This window comes from Girardinichthys multiradiatus, chromosome 5 (assembly GCF_021462225.1).
Source record: "Girardinichthys multiradiatus isolate DD_20200921_A chromosome 5, DD_fGirMul_XY1, whole genome shotgun sequence".
Classification (NCBI taxonomy): domain Eukaryota; kingdom Metazoa; phylum Chordata; class Actinopteri; order Cyprinodontiformes; family Goodeidae; genus Girardinichthys; species Girardinichthys multiradiatus.
Window position 1 is genome coordinate 32570344 of NC_061798.1, and position 13883 is coordinate 32584226.

At 40.0% G+C, this 13883-nt stretch overlaps 1 protein-coding gene across 11 annotated transcripts in view; it reads left to right on the forward strand.

Moving 5' to 3' along the window:
- The window catches only part of add3a (adducin 3 (gamma) a), a 158035-nt gene that overhangs the window by 112514 nt on the left and 31638 nt on the right, over nt 1–13883 (forward strand). Inside the window, exon 1 of one of the 11 annotated variants that reach the window (XM_047364342.1) lies at nt 9447–9585. The exons of the other annotated variants lie outside the window; for them this stretch is intronic. Coding sequence (XP_047220298.1) covers nt 9577–9585 — 9 coding nt within the window. The 5' untranslated portion in view covers nt 9447–9576. Of the gene's footprint in view, nt 1–9446; nt 9586–13883 lie in introns of those variants that run through there. 11 annotated transcript variants of the gene reach the window in all.

Here is a 13883-nt window from a genome sequence, read left to right on the forward strand (position 1 = left end):
TAAAATGTATTTAAATTCTCTGTACATGCTCAGTGTGGTTCCCTTGGCGTTCACTGTTTGTCAGTGTAGTCTTAAAGGGCAAGAGCAAATTTCCACTGCAGGTTTCCACTTCACTCCCTGCTGGTGTCCCAGTTTTAGGAGTTGAAGCAGAGCGAGCAGCTGAGTGCATCTAAGGGTGGTGCCCTAAGCAGACGGTTTGCAGCAGGCCGCTGTTGTGCCATTATTGATTGTCCATGTCCTGACCAACCATCGATAAAATTTTATGTTGTATGTCTAGCAAAGCAACCTCCATTCCATCCTTATCAGAAGTAATTCAGCATGTTAAGTTTTTTGGCAGAGCTACTCAGTGGAAGAACTGGTGATTTATATGAATCTTGGATTTCTACAGACACTACAGAAATGAAAAGCAAACCTGTGCTGCACAGCTTTGTCTTTTACTGTCATTAATCATGGCGGCTACATATTTAAATATGAAGTAAACATATTATAGTAGTAAATGTCTTTTTCGTCACTGGTGGGAAATTTAAATTTGGTAGTTGACTCTAGTCATGAGATTCTCAGTTTGATAACCTTGAGTCGAATTATACAGTTTCATTGTTGATTTACACATATATTGCCTCAACATCAGTGATGTGTGATGCTTTTAGTTTACACACCATGACTGTCTTTTTTCCTGCTGTAATAATTAATAGTAATTATATACTCCTAAAATACTTATAATGACAATAAATAAATCTATAAGGCACAAACAACCAAATGTGTCTACTGTATGCAAACTTTAAGAGTAGCAACTATTAAAAATAATTGTCTTAGCTTGGATTTTATCCACATATGGCCAGGGAAGTGATTGGATCACCTGAACTCCATGGTTAGGATGGGTAAATAAATACTTTTGTCACTATAGTGAATTTCGGGGTTGCAGAGTATGACCAGGGTAGTGATGAAGAAGTTGTAAAAAGTTATTTTTTATTAAATTTTTTCTCTTTATTCCTATAAACTGTTTGGGTCCAGATGTGCAGTCTCCTTTTTGAACAACTATAATAACTGTTGTGTCAACCGTTTGATGGTTAGCTGGCGTCATTATTTACAGCTGCAACGCAGTGGGTTTCTGTTCATCGTTTCGATTGTGTGTTGCACTTGTGGTCACACACTGCATGGTGTGTTGTTTCTGCTCCATGTGGTTTTGAAGGGCAGCTAAATAGATATCTGGCACCAGCAAACAGGTGGCTCCATTGAGTGTTAAAATAAAGACCTCTGGCCTCTTAGGGCAACTTTTCTAATATTCAGACACAACAATAAGTTGTGTGACACCAGCTGGATGCTGAATTATGTCTGTTTCTCCATATTTTCCATTTTGTAGAAGAAGCAGCACGTCAATAGCTGGTTTTTCTCTCCTTTTTTGTTTTCCATCCATACGTTCTCTGTTTTCATTGTCATTTTATGGGTCAGGTAGCGGTTGCTGATTACATGTTGTAACTGCTCAGATGGCAGGTTTTATTTTAAGCTCGACCAGTTTAGATCAGGCGGGACAGGATTCACACTGCCAACTTCACTCAATGCTCTCTTGCATGCACCTGTGTTTACTTTTAAATGCCTACAACAAAACACGGGACAACTAAACATTTTGCTGTCTACCAAGCAGTATGGAAACTTATTTAGTGTGTGTTCAACAGCAGTGCAAGATTAATGTAACCCCTCAAACTGTTAGGAAATGTAAGGTGAAAAAACTCCACACTCTGATTGCACAAGACATTGCCTTGCAAAGGTATTCACAAACAAATGTTTGTCATTCCAAACTTCAGTATATTTTATTGGGACTTTTTGTGATAGACCAACACAAAGTTTTGCATAATTGTGAAGTGGAAAGAAAAGCAGACATGGTTTTTATTTTCTTGTTGCGAACAAAGAAAAGTCTAGAAGGTTTTGGGTTTACATTCCTGCCCTCTGAGTCAGTATGTTGCAGAACCACCTTTGACTGCAGTTACAGCTGCAAGTCTGTTGTGGTCTCTACCAGCTTTGGACAGCTAGAGAGGTCAGTCTGGTTTTAATGGAGAGTGCCTGTGAACATCACTTTTCAGATTTTGTCACAGATTTTCAATTGGGTTTGTTTTGAGCTTCGATTGGGCTGTTCTAACATATGAATATGTTTTGATCTAAACTGTCCTACTGTAGCTCTTGCTGTATGTTAAGGGGTCATTGTCCAGGTGATAGGTGAATCTCTGCTTCAGTCTCAAGTCTTTTTCAGCCTGTAACAGGTTTATATTTCTGGAACTACACCCATGCCCACAGCTTGATGCTGCCACCACCTTGTTTTCTAGTTAAAGTTCTCTAGCAGATGTTTACATTTCACACAGTGGGATTTTCTTTTACTAATTTGGTGACTTTAGAAGGCAAATTGGCTCCACTGGAATTTATTTGGTGACACCAAAGTAAAAGCGGCGGTATACAAATACAGGCTACAATTTTCTTATATGTATTTGTAAAAAAAAAAAAAAATTTAAAACATGTATCATTTACCTTAGGTTACAGTGGCTTAGTGTGTAGAGTAGTTGTCTTGCAGCAGAAAGTTGGGGGTTTGATTCCAACTTCCTCCTGTCACATGCTGATGTGCCCCTAAACCGGCCCTTAGCCCAAGTTACTTACTCGAGTTAAGTGCCTTACTGATCTGCACATCTTTGGGTGATTGTGGCTATAGTATTAAGAGTGTTGAGTGGTTAGTATGATGGGAAAAGCATTATATAAGCTCAGTCCATTTACCATTTCACTTCACAATCATGCACCAGTTTGTTTTGGACAATTCATCACATTAGAGTCCAATAAAATAGTTTGGAGTTAGAAGTGACAAAAATGCAAGGGGTATAAATACTTTTGCAAGGCACTGTACTTGCAGCAACTTTCTCTTTATGTGTTATGTGGACAAGCTGATGATGAATTTGTTGGAATTAACAGAGCTGTTGAATTTTTTTACCTTCAACGATAAAGGGTCATAATTTTCTCCTGAACCTCCACATTATCCTCATGCTTTTAATCCTTCCTTATGTATTTCATCTTACTGACTACTAAACAAAATAGTTTTTTGGGTTTGAAGTAAAGTCACAGAAAATGGTCTTGCATCGGTAAGGGACTTATTTGAATGACATACACATAATGAAATTTGAATTAAGGCCTTTAATGAGGCTCTCTGAGTTGGTTTTCTGTGACACAAACAGAAGATTTTCTTGCGCATGAATCCATAAAAACAGATTTTTTGGTACAGTCTAAATCAAGGTATTCGTTATATTATGCGGAAAGCCTCTCTGTGTACCTTTTGCAGCTGGGGTTTACCATAACTGATATGGGGAGGGTAGAAGCCATCACAAGCACCAGATTAAATTTAGATTAAATTGAATTTTACTTGTTCCTCCACATGCTGCTTCTATTTTAAGCATCCTCATTCATCCTGCTTTTATTTTCTCTCTTTCTCCCCTTCATTCTTTTGTCTCATCTTTACATCTAAAGCTTATAGTGCTGTTTATTCTTTGTCCATGGAAGTGATTTAGTGATCCCCCATTTGCACTTGTTCTGTGGTTTTCAAAGAATGCCTGCCTCACATGCTGTCCAGGGATCACAAGCGGGTAATTTATGGCACTTCGATGGGCTCCGCTGAGAACCCCCACATGTGAAGGAGATGTCAGAAGTGTTGTTCATTATGTTTTCCTGCTTTCTCTTTTGAGTCCTGAAGGTCTCGTTTAATAGAACATTAGTGGTTGATGTCTCTGCAGAGGGTCTCTTTAAAGCTGCCACATTTCCTCATTGAGCCATCCTCTGGCAACTGTTTCCCTTTGGGAATTTCAGGCTGCTCAACTTCCAAGAGAGGAGCAATTCCTTCAAGATCAGGACTCTTCCCAGTCCTTTGTGAGATCTCAAAAACTGAAGAAAAATTATTTTGTTTTTTTCAAGTTTTACTTTGGTTTACTTATCTTGCAACTGAAATTTGTGCAAATAACATGTTTTATTACTTACTGATCAAAGTGTTGGCCTGTTCTGTTATGATTTGTTTTTGTTCCTGCACAATATATAAACTGCATATTCATTGGTGTTTTTATGGTGTGCTTGGGAAGGTACAAATCTGTTTTCTTTTAGGGATAGTAAAATTACCTCAGGCTTTTCTTACTTTATGGGAGATTGCTGGAAGTTATTTTACATGAAGAAAATGGAGAAGGCCCAATCTGGTTATAATGGAGTTCCAGTCCAATTTTGAGTTTTGACAATTCAGTCCAGGATGGTTTGCCCGAAGCACTTACTGTTGTTTTTTTTTTGCTTTTGATCTTGTTTAAACCAATACTAATAAACCATATTCCCTATCAGCTGCACAAGACATTTTGCCCAAATTGTCAGTAGATGCCTTTGATTAGTGATACCTAAAAAAAAAATATATTTTTCCTTCATGAGATGCAAAAACTAAGAACTCCATTCACTCTATAGATGCATCAATGAACTGCATATGCTCTGATCTGATTGGTAGAGATCAGATAGAGATTAGGGGAATATGCTTTGATTATTGGTGGGGGGGGGGTGATGGCACAGGGGTAAAGCGCCCTGCCCTCTGTGTCTCTATGTTGCCCTGTGATGGACCGGCGATCTGTGCAGGATGTACCCCACCTCTCGCCCCCTGACCCCTGTAGATAGGCACAAGCCAATCTTGCCTGTTTTAAGGATAAGCGGCTGTAGATGATGGAGGGATGGATGCAAATGTGTTTGAAATCATCAAACCCTAAATAATCCAGTAATGATTCACTGTTGTCTTCGTGCACTAATGAGCTTACCTTTTGATTTTAAAGGTTGCAATAAATCTAAATTAGCCCATATGCCTTCTGTAGAGGTGAACAAGTGCACTGTCTCTGCAAAAGAGCGGAGAGTTATCACAGAGTCCTGAGATGTAGCAGCTGCAGTCTGTGAGCAGTTTCCCTGACGCACAGTCTGAAGTGAAATGGGTAGGATCGATAGGATTGGGAGTTTTGCATGCCGGCTCTTCTCCATTTTCTAACACTGTCACGTTGGAGGCTTGAAGGAGCAGCCCTATGCTTGTATAACTGGGGAGACAGTGTCTGAAATTACAGGCCTGATCTGCCCTCAGACCGTTTGCCTTTTAGGACAAAGTTGGAATGTGTGTCCTTGTCTGAGGATAATTTGTACTTTGTGTTTCAGTGCTCTCATTTGGAGCCTGCAATGGCCCTCGTCCGTTTGTCTTTGTTAGACTAGTTTGAATAAGCAGAATAATAAAAATCCAGGCCAGTTTGTTCTTTCAGGTGGACTGTGAAGCATTTTTTTGGGACTGAGAATGAAATATTTTATGATAAACTCGTTTATCTAAGTGTGAACTTTACAGGGTTTCTCTAGAGTCTGAAAAAGTTCAGAATCCGCTTTGAATATTTTCCAGGGCTGGATGAAAGTGGAGCCCATCTACCCGGGCTTTGGTCCTCAATGTGGCGGTCACGGGTTTGAGCCCCGGCAACATTTGCTACATGTCTTCCTCTCTCTGTCCTCCCCTGTTTTCTGTTTACCTACTGTAAAACACAAACAAAGAAAAAAACACTAAAAAAATAAAGGTCACTAGTGCTGCAAACAAAATCTTATATAGTGGGGAAATATGTTTGTATTCATAGAAGTTGTTTGCGTCTGTCCATATGACCATCCATCCATCCATCCATTCATCCATCCATAAAAAGCTACCATTACAAAACCACTTAAATTAGATCCCTGAGAAAGTGCTGGAGTCCCAGAATGACAGGTGTTTTACAAGGCTTTACGGAGCAAGGAGTAGCACAGAGCTACCCTCTCCATCACCTGTTGCTGCACACTGCCACTCAGCTGACTGAAAGAAGACTTCTGTCATTTAGACTAGGTTGGCCGTTTAAAAATATTATTGCTAGTGAAAACCATGACAGTCACTTTTGGTAATGCTGCATTTGTCTTCAACATGAAGATACAAATGTGTGTGAGTGATGTAATCCGGAAGCTATCTAAAGCGAGACAACTTTCGTTTAAGATGCAAGCAGAGACGTGTCGGATTGGCTTCATTTCAGGAAAGTTAGTGAAAGTAACAAGTTTTTTTGTCAAAGGATGACAGGCGATAGTTTTAGCTTCACCTGCATCTGCAGCATTGACTCCTGCAGAAACTCAGTTATTACAAGAAATAAGGGACCTTGCAGGACAGGAGAACACAGAGAGCATGCAGAGAAAATGTTTTAGTCACACTTTGAGGATTGTTACAACGCAAAAACATACAGACTAAAATAATAAGTAACAATATGAATTCTAAGTATATTTATTTAACCTTTATTTAACCTTAAACCTTTAACGGAGGTTCTAAATGATCCAACAAACGAGGCCATAAGAGCAGATAGTTTTTTTTTCACAAGGAGTTACACTCTTCTTTAAGGCTTCAGCATGCCCAAGTTGTAATGCTCCAATCTTTCATTATGAAAGTTAGAAGAAACGTCACATATACATTTCCTCATTCCTATGATTCTATACTAGTGAACAGACGTGCTTAATGTTGTGTTTCAGACAATAATTCGACTCTGGCAGTGCACTGGAATGGATAGTTGTTCTATTTGCTGTAATGATGTAACTTGATCTCTTATCTGATTTCCTCTTTTTGGTTTTAAAGGAGCAGATGTGATGAAAGGCTTCAAACCCACCACAGCAGCTGAAAATCACAGCTGACATGTGATGTTGTTTTCATTGCTGTAGATGTGTGTATGTGTGTGTGTGAGCTCTAAAATATAAACGATACGATCCACTTTATATTCCCGGATTAATCTGTTTCGATGAGAGGAATCAAATCCCTGCTGTTATAATCTTCTTGAGAACGCGCACGCACATATCAGGGAGCAGATGTCTGCCAGTTTAAATGGTTCTTGACGTGTGTTGTCATGGCGCCTCTCATGGTATCTGATTGGTTTTACTGCATGATGATGTAAGTTAGAAATATTTAGTGTCAAAGTATAACAAAATGTGCACTTTCTCTAAGATTATGCACATTCTGAAGTACAGATGTGACGTAATACATTAGAACATCATCAAAAAGTTCATTTATTTTTCATACACTTCTTGTATAGACTCATTACATACAGTTAAATACTACAAGAGTTTATTTCTATGAAGTCTTACAACAGAATAAGCTTTATTGGCCAATATTGTATTCGCGAACAAGGAATTTGACTTTGGTATGACTTGCACCTGCCCACACCACCAATAGTACCACCCATCCATCCATTTTCTATACCCACTTCTTTCATACAGTGTCACGGGGGAGCACACCTAAAGGCAATTTAGAGAGACCAATTAACCTAACAGTCATGTTTTTGGACTGTGGGAGGAAGCCAGAGTACCCAGAGAGAACCCACTCATGCTCAGGGAAAACATGCAAACTCTATGCAGAAAGACCTCATGCCGGGAGTCAAACTTAGGACCTTCTTGCTATAAGGCAACAGTGCTACCAACTGCGCCAGAGTGCAGCCCCCAAAAGTACCAAAACTTGCTTTAATGACCTCCATGTTACCGTGCTTGATTGGCCAGCTGACTCACCTACATCTCATAGAGAGTCTATGGGGTGTTGTCAAGAGGAAGGTGAGAGTACAGTGTCTCTCATCTCCCAATTTTGTAGAGAAGCTGAAGGCAACCTGGGTTTTCTGAACGGCTGAGCAGAACCACAGGGTGATTTCCCCCATGCCATTCTGCATTGATGCCATAATTCTTGTAAAAAGATACATCACTGTGTGCAATTCAATCTACTAACTATTCAAGCTCACTCTTTTAACTGAATTGTGGATTTATATAATATAATCTATTGTGAGACAACTGAATGTGAAAGTGGTGACTGAAAACGGCCCTTTCCCAATTACCATCCGCTCAATAGTTTTCTAAATTTCCAGCATATTGTTTTGGTTTTACAGGCGTTCACCTCATTAAGCTCTCCTACTACTTTTACTGTCGCTAGTTATTTGTCAGCTACGTAAACCCAGATATTTACTTCTGCGCTCCTTGAATAACCTAACACTGTCAAAATAAACATTAGTCTAGGAAACCTGACGTCAAATGAAGCTTGTATTTAGAATCCACTTTGTGCCAACATTTGCTGTCACATTTGTCTGCAATGTAATTGTCACAACTTGCCCTGCTGCTGTGCAAAAGCTCACTTTGCGCACAATTTAAGGGTCGGGAGTTATTACTTTCCAGAAGCAACTAGTGTAAAGTTCACTGGCTGTCATACCCAGCCAGTGACTGAGTTTTGGGTTTGTATTTTTGTTTTTTATACCTGGTTTGGATCTATGTTTACCTTTAGTTCTGCGTCTTGCCTTGTTAATTGGTTTCACTCCCTCTGTCTCGCAGTAATGTCACCCACACCTGTTTTGTGTTTTCCTTGATTACCTGGTCTTGTCGTTCATTGGTTCTCACTGCATTTCTTGTTTGTATTGAAGTTCCTTAGTTGCCTTAGTTACCTGCTGGATCTCTGAGTTTGTCTGTTGTTTTACGTCATTGATATCCTTGTCGTTGATACCCTGTGTTGCACCTGGTTACGTCTGGTTACTCTCAGTTCTAGTCTGGCTCCATTTCTGGATACTCCTGGTTTTCCTGCCTGCCTCTGTGAGTGTGGACTTATTAAAATTAACTTGCCTTCATTCATCGTGCTCCTGGCCTCTTCTCTGCAATTTGGTCCTACCACAAGCCCAGCATTATAACAGAAAGATCTAGCCACATGGACCAAGCAAGAAGAATGGAGAAGGAGTTCAAAAGAGTTGAAGTAATAGCCAGGTTATTTTCACACCTTACAACCTTTCCCAGCTCACCATGGCGGAGATTAGAGGTAGTCAACAGCAGGAATGGGGCAGCTTTTCCCCCCAGTATAATTTGATCCACCTTTCCATCAAGGCCAAGCGTCAGAAAGCTCTGGAGGAAATCACCCCTTCCATGCAGAGGCTTCCTGCTCCCTCTGCGCGCCTCTCCACTGAGGCCCGGCACAACGGCACATCTCCAGCCTCCGTGACCCAATTACCTCAGCTACCTGTTCCTGGTCCTGTTCCGGAGGGGTCCATGAGTGAACTGCTGTTACATTCTGTTCCGGTCTGTGAGGGGTTCAAGGACGGGCTGCCTTCACTCCCTGATCCCGTTTCTGGTCCTATTCTGGAGGGGTCCAAAGATGAACCGCCATCACGTCCTGTTCCTGCCCGTGAGGGGTTCGGTGACGGACTGCCTCCACTTCCGGTTCCTGTCCTGGAGGAGCTCAAGAGCGAGCTGCATCCACCTCCTGTTACTTAATTGGTTTCACACTCTCTGTCTCCCAGTAGTGTCACCCACACCTGTTTTGTGTTTTCATTGATTACCTGGTCTTGTGGTTCATTGGTTCTCACTGCATTTCTTGCTTGTATTTAAGTTCCTTAGTGGCCTTAGTTCCCTGCTGGATCTCGGAGTTTCCTGCCTGCCTCTGTGAGTGTGGAATTATTAAATTCAACTTACCTTCATTCATCGTGCTCCTTGCCTCTTCTCTGCACTTTGGTCCTACCACATACCCAGCAATATGACATTGGCAGCATGAAACCAGTAAGAACTCTACAGTACAATTCAATTCAATTCAAAAATACTTTATTATTCCCAAAGGGAAATTAAATGTTGTTATAGCTCATATTATGAAGGTTTCTTCAAAGAGCCGTTGTAGATGCTGATGGCTGTGGGCAGGAAGGATCTCCTGTAGCGCTCCGTCTTACAGCAGATCTGAAGAAGCCTCTGACTGAAGACACTCTGTTGTTGTAGGACAGTCTCATGAAGAGGATGCTCCGGGTTCTCCATAATGTTCTTCATTTTATGAAGAATCCGTCTTTCCACAATGATCTCCAGAGGTTCCAGAGGAGTCCCCAGAACAGAGCCAGCCTTTTACAGAGCGTAAAGAAAGACCTTTCTCGTCGGGCAACAAGTTTGCTGTTGGCACTACCATCTCTAAAACACTCTCATTCAGCAAAAAAAAACTGCAAACCAATAACAAAAAAAATAGAGCACCCTTGTCTACATCCGCAATTGACCGGCTGCTATGGCAACCTCACAACCAGTGACCGAGGAATGTCTGGCTTGTGTTCAGAACCAGCAGTGATCTGGGGCTGTATGTGTCCTGTCACGGTTGGTCTGCTCTGCTTTCAACAAAAACACACCCACAGAAGCATAAAACCAGAGACCCGTCTCTGTTGGTGGGACACTAATGGACCTTTCTCATGGGGTTACTGGAGAAAAAAAGGGAAGGTAACGGGTTAGACATGTTTCTGTGCACAAATGCAGCTCTACTGGGAGCATGTCATCTGCTGCATGAGTAGAGAGATAATGTTAAGGCATGAATATTTGATGTTGCCATACTGGAGGTGTTAGCACATAGAAACTGTCTTGACCTGTTTTCTTGTTTTCTCTATTTTTTTCCCCTATTCTTTTAAGCAATATAAAAAAAAACAAATGATGATGCCCGGTTTTGTAAGCTTCTGATTGATTAATTCACATTTTCATACACTGAAGGCATCCCTGTGGAAGTATTTTATGGCAACACACCTATCACACTGGCTCTTTTTGTGAAAAATTGAAAAGAAATCAACTAAGATTTCAAGAAGAGAAATGTGGACCTCCACAGGTCTAGTTCATTTTTGGGTCCCACATCCCAACACCTGAAGGTCCCATGTTTATCTGTTGAAACAGTTAAATGCAGCTATAAACACCATGGGAATGTCCAACCATCACACCTCTCAGAAAGAAGTTGGGTTCCTAGAGATGATGGAGGTGATGGATGATGATGGATGGTGGAAAATGTACAAATCAACCCCTGAGCAGAAGCAAAAGACCTTGTGAAGATGCTGCCTGAAGTTAATAAAGGTGTGTCATTATCCACAGTGAAATCAGTCCTGTACAGACAGGGGCTATAATTGCCTCTCAGCAAGGGTGTTGAAGAAGCCATTGCTCCAAAAGCAACATAAAAAGCCAGATTACAGCCTGTAGATGCTGTTTGCGAGAGTGGTAGCATCATATTTTGTAGGTGTTTTGCTGCAGGAGGGACTGGTACGCTTGACAAAATAGACGACGCAATGAGTAAAGAACATTATGTTGAAATATTGAAGTTTCATTTCAAGACATTAGCCGGAAAGTTAAAACTTGGGCACAAGTGGTTCAAAATGGAAACTGATCTTAGTCGTACTGGCTAATTTGTTACAAAGTGAGTACATCATAGAAGTTCATCATAGAGTACATCAAAGAGCACATCAAAGAAACTTTATGAGCAGAGCTGAAAAGGTGTGTGGGAGCATGGTGGCCCAAAATCTGACTCAGTTACCACAGTTCTGTCAAGTAGAAATTGGCCAAAAATTACGGCAAATTATTCTAAGATTGTGGTAGGAAATAAAACATCTGATATAATAATACATCTTAGTGACAATTCTACCAAAAAATAGGGATATATGTGTAAACCTCTGCCTTAAAGAAAATAATTGTGTAAATAATGGTCTCTCATTCTGTCATTTAGCAGCTTGAAATATTTTTTATAATCCTAACTGAGCTAAAACAGGAGAAGTCTTGTCAAAATTATTGTCAGACAGGGCGAGAAACACTTCTATATTTATTAAGTGTACATAAAAACCTGATTTCAATTTTATTAGAGGTTCAACGCGAGTATAAAACAATGAAGCAGAAAAACTTTGCTGAACTCATTTTAGCCTTCCTGTTATTTACTGAAAGTCTTGCTTTCTATTGCTGTATCGCAGCCTAAATAGACCTCAGATGTGTTTTAGAAATGTCATCCTAAAAATTTTAAACAGATTCTTGCGTCTCTGTACTTCATATGAAACACCAAACTGATTGTGAAAATGACTAACTTTGACTGTTTCTCACTCAGCAACAGAGAGATTGACTGGCCACTGCCCAGGGTTGATTAAGCTGAAAGCTGTTTCCAGTCACTTTTCTGTTTAGTCTGATGCTTCGCCGTTCTATTTAGCCTTCATCCACGAGTTATTTAATATGACTCAGTTTTTGTGCTTTAATTCACAGTACTTGGTACATGCATGCTAAGTATTGTGTAATTCAAAGTCTTTATACCATAGCCAAATATATATCTCATAGTTGGAAATATTTTGATGAAACAAGTTGATTGTCATTCATCATTTTGTCATATTTAATTACTCGCAAATGTAGAACCTGTACCTGGGGTGTTTCCAAATTATACTTTGGAACTTTAATAGATAGGTGGAGGCCCAGCTGGTGAAAACCTGAATAAATGTTGAGCCAAATTTAGCCAACATTAAACGGCAGCTGAAACACAGTGATTTATGCCTAAGATTATGTCTACAGACCAGGACCAGCAAAAAGCATCTCAGTTGCAGACAAGGAACAAAGTAAGATAGAAAGTATGATTTACTAAAAAAGAAATCAGTTTTTAATAATAGAAGTCAGTTGTATAGCAAATAAAAATACATTTATTTGTTGCCTTTTTTGCTGCACATCTTTACCAGAGCTAACAGCGTGAAGGGTGCTGTATGTCCACTCTAGGGATACCTTTTTTTTAAATAAACACAGATGACAATATTTGCAGTGAGTCTAGGTAACACCAGCAATCTACAGACACACAGCTTCTGCTTTTTTCACTATAATGTAAAATGTTTTACCAACAAAAAAAGGAAATCGCTGCATATTTTCTGCATCCTGCTGTTGGTGTTTACTGACAAAACAAATCCTGATGTGTGTTACTTTTCAGATGGTGGTTCAGATGAGCTGTAGCAGTGATTGGACACCATTTTTTAATCAAAGTACATTTTAAGAACAGCGATTCAGAAACTGTCATCATGAAAAGACTGTATGAAGAGAAGCCAAATCCATGCATCTCAAACTCACAGATTGGCAGACTTTAACTTGACCGAATGTGTTTGTCTAGCGGTCCATCTTAATAATCCTCCGCATTGGTCACAGCTTTAATGACATTAGCAGGTAAATAAAGGTTGGTGCACCTCCCTGAAAGTCACATAGAGATTACCTGGAGACACCTGCTGTAGTATTTTATGTTGTTACCTCTGCGGTCTGGGCTTCAGGCTTGCCTATATGCATTGTGTAGCTTTGGGGTTCATATTTCCTGACAAGTCTCATAATTGCTCTTTGAATATTTGTTTAATATTTAGACACAATTTGCTGAAATATTGTTCTAAAACATAAAATCATTCCGTACTGAATATTCCTCCAGCCAGCTCTATTTGTTTTTGTGCTCTTATATGAGACATTGTTAGCATGCAGCGTAGTTTCTGGTGTCCCTGAACTCATCACATAGCTGTGGCCTGAACATGAGGATTAGCAGTGAACACTCACACCAACAAGCCAATCACAATGTAGAAGAGTAAGATAACTACAAAACCAATCCCAACACGTCTTGTGTGGTCAGCCATTGCTGATCCTTTAAGGAGGAGTCAGATTGACACGCGTGGAGGATTTATAATCTATGATCAGTCGTGCTGTTATTACACCTGTTGACATGGCTTCTTTCTGAATTCTTTACTCTGTCATCTGGCTGTTTGCAATCATCTTGTCAGCTTGTCTGTTTGTTTCATTTCCAGTTGTTGAACATTCTGGGCCAAGTTGAGTTTTTTGAAAATGCAATATAGGTCCAGATCAATATTTTTATTTCCTAATACCAGTTCGATTCAGATCCGGTGTTTATGAATACCAAGTCTCACAGAATGTTAATACAGTGGAATCTCTAAATACAATTTTTATTTGTTCCAACATTGGTAGATGGCCTGAACTTGTACAGCGCTTTATCAAGTCCCTAGAGACCCCAAAGCGCTTTACACTACAATCAGTCATCTACCCATTCATACGCACATTCACACGCT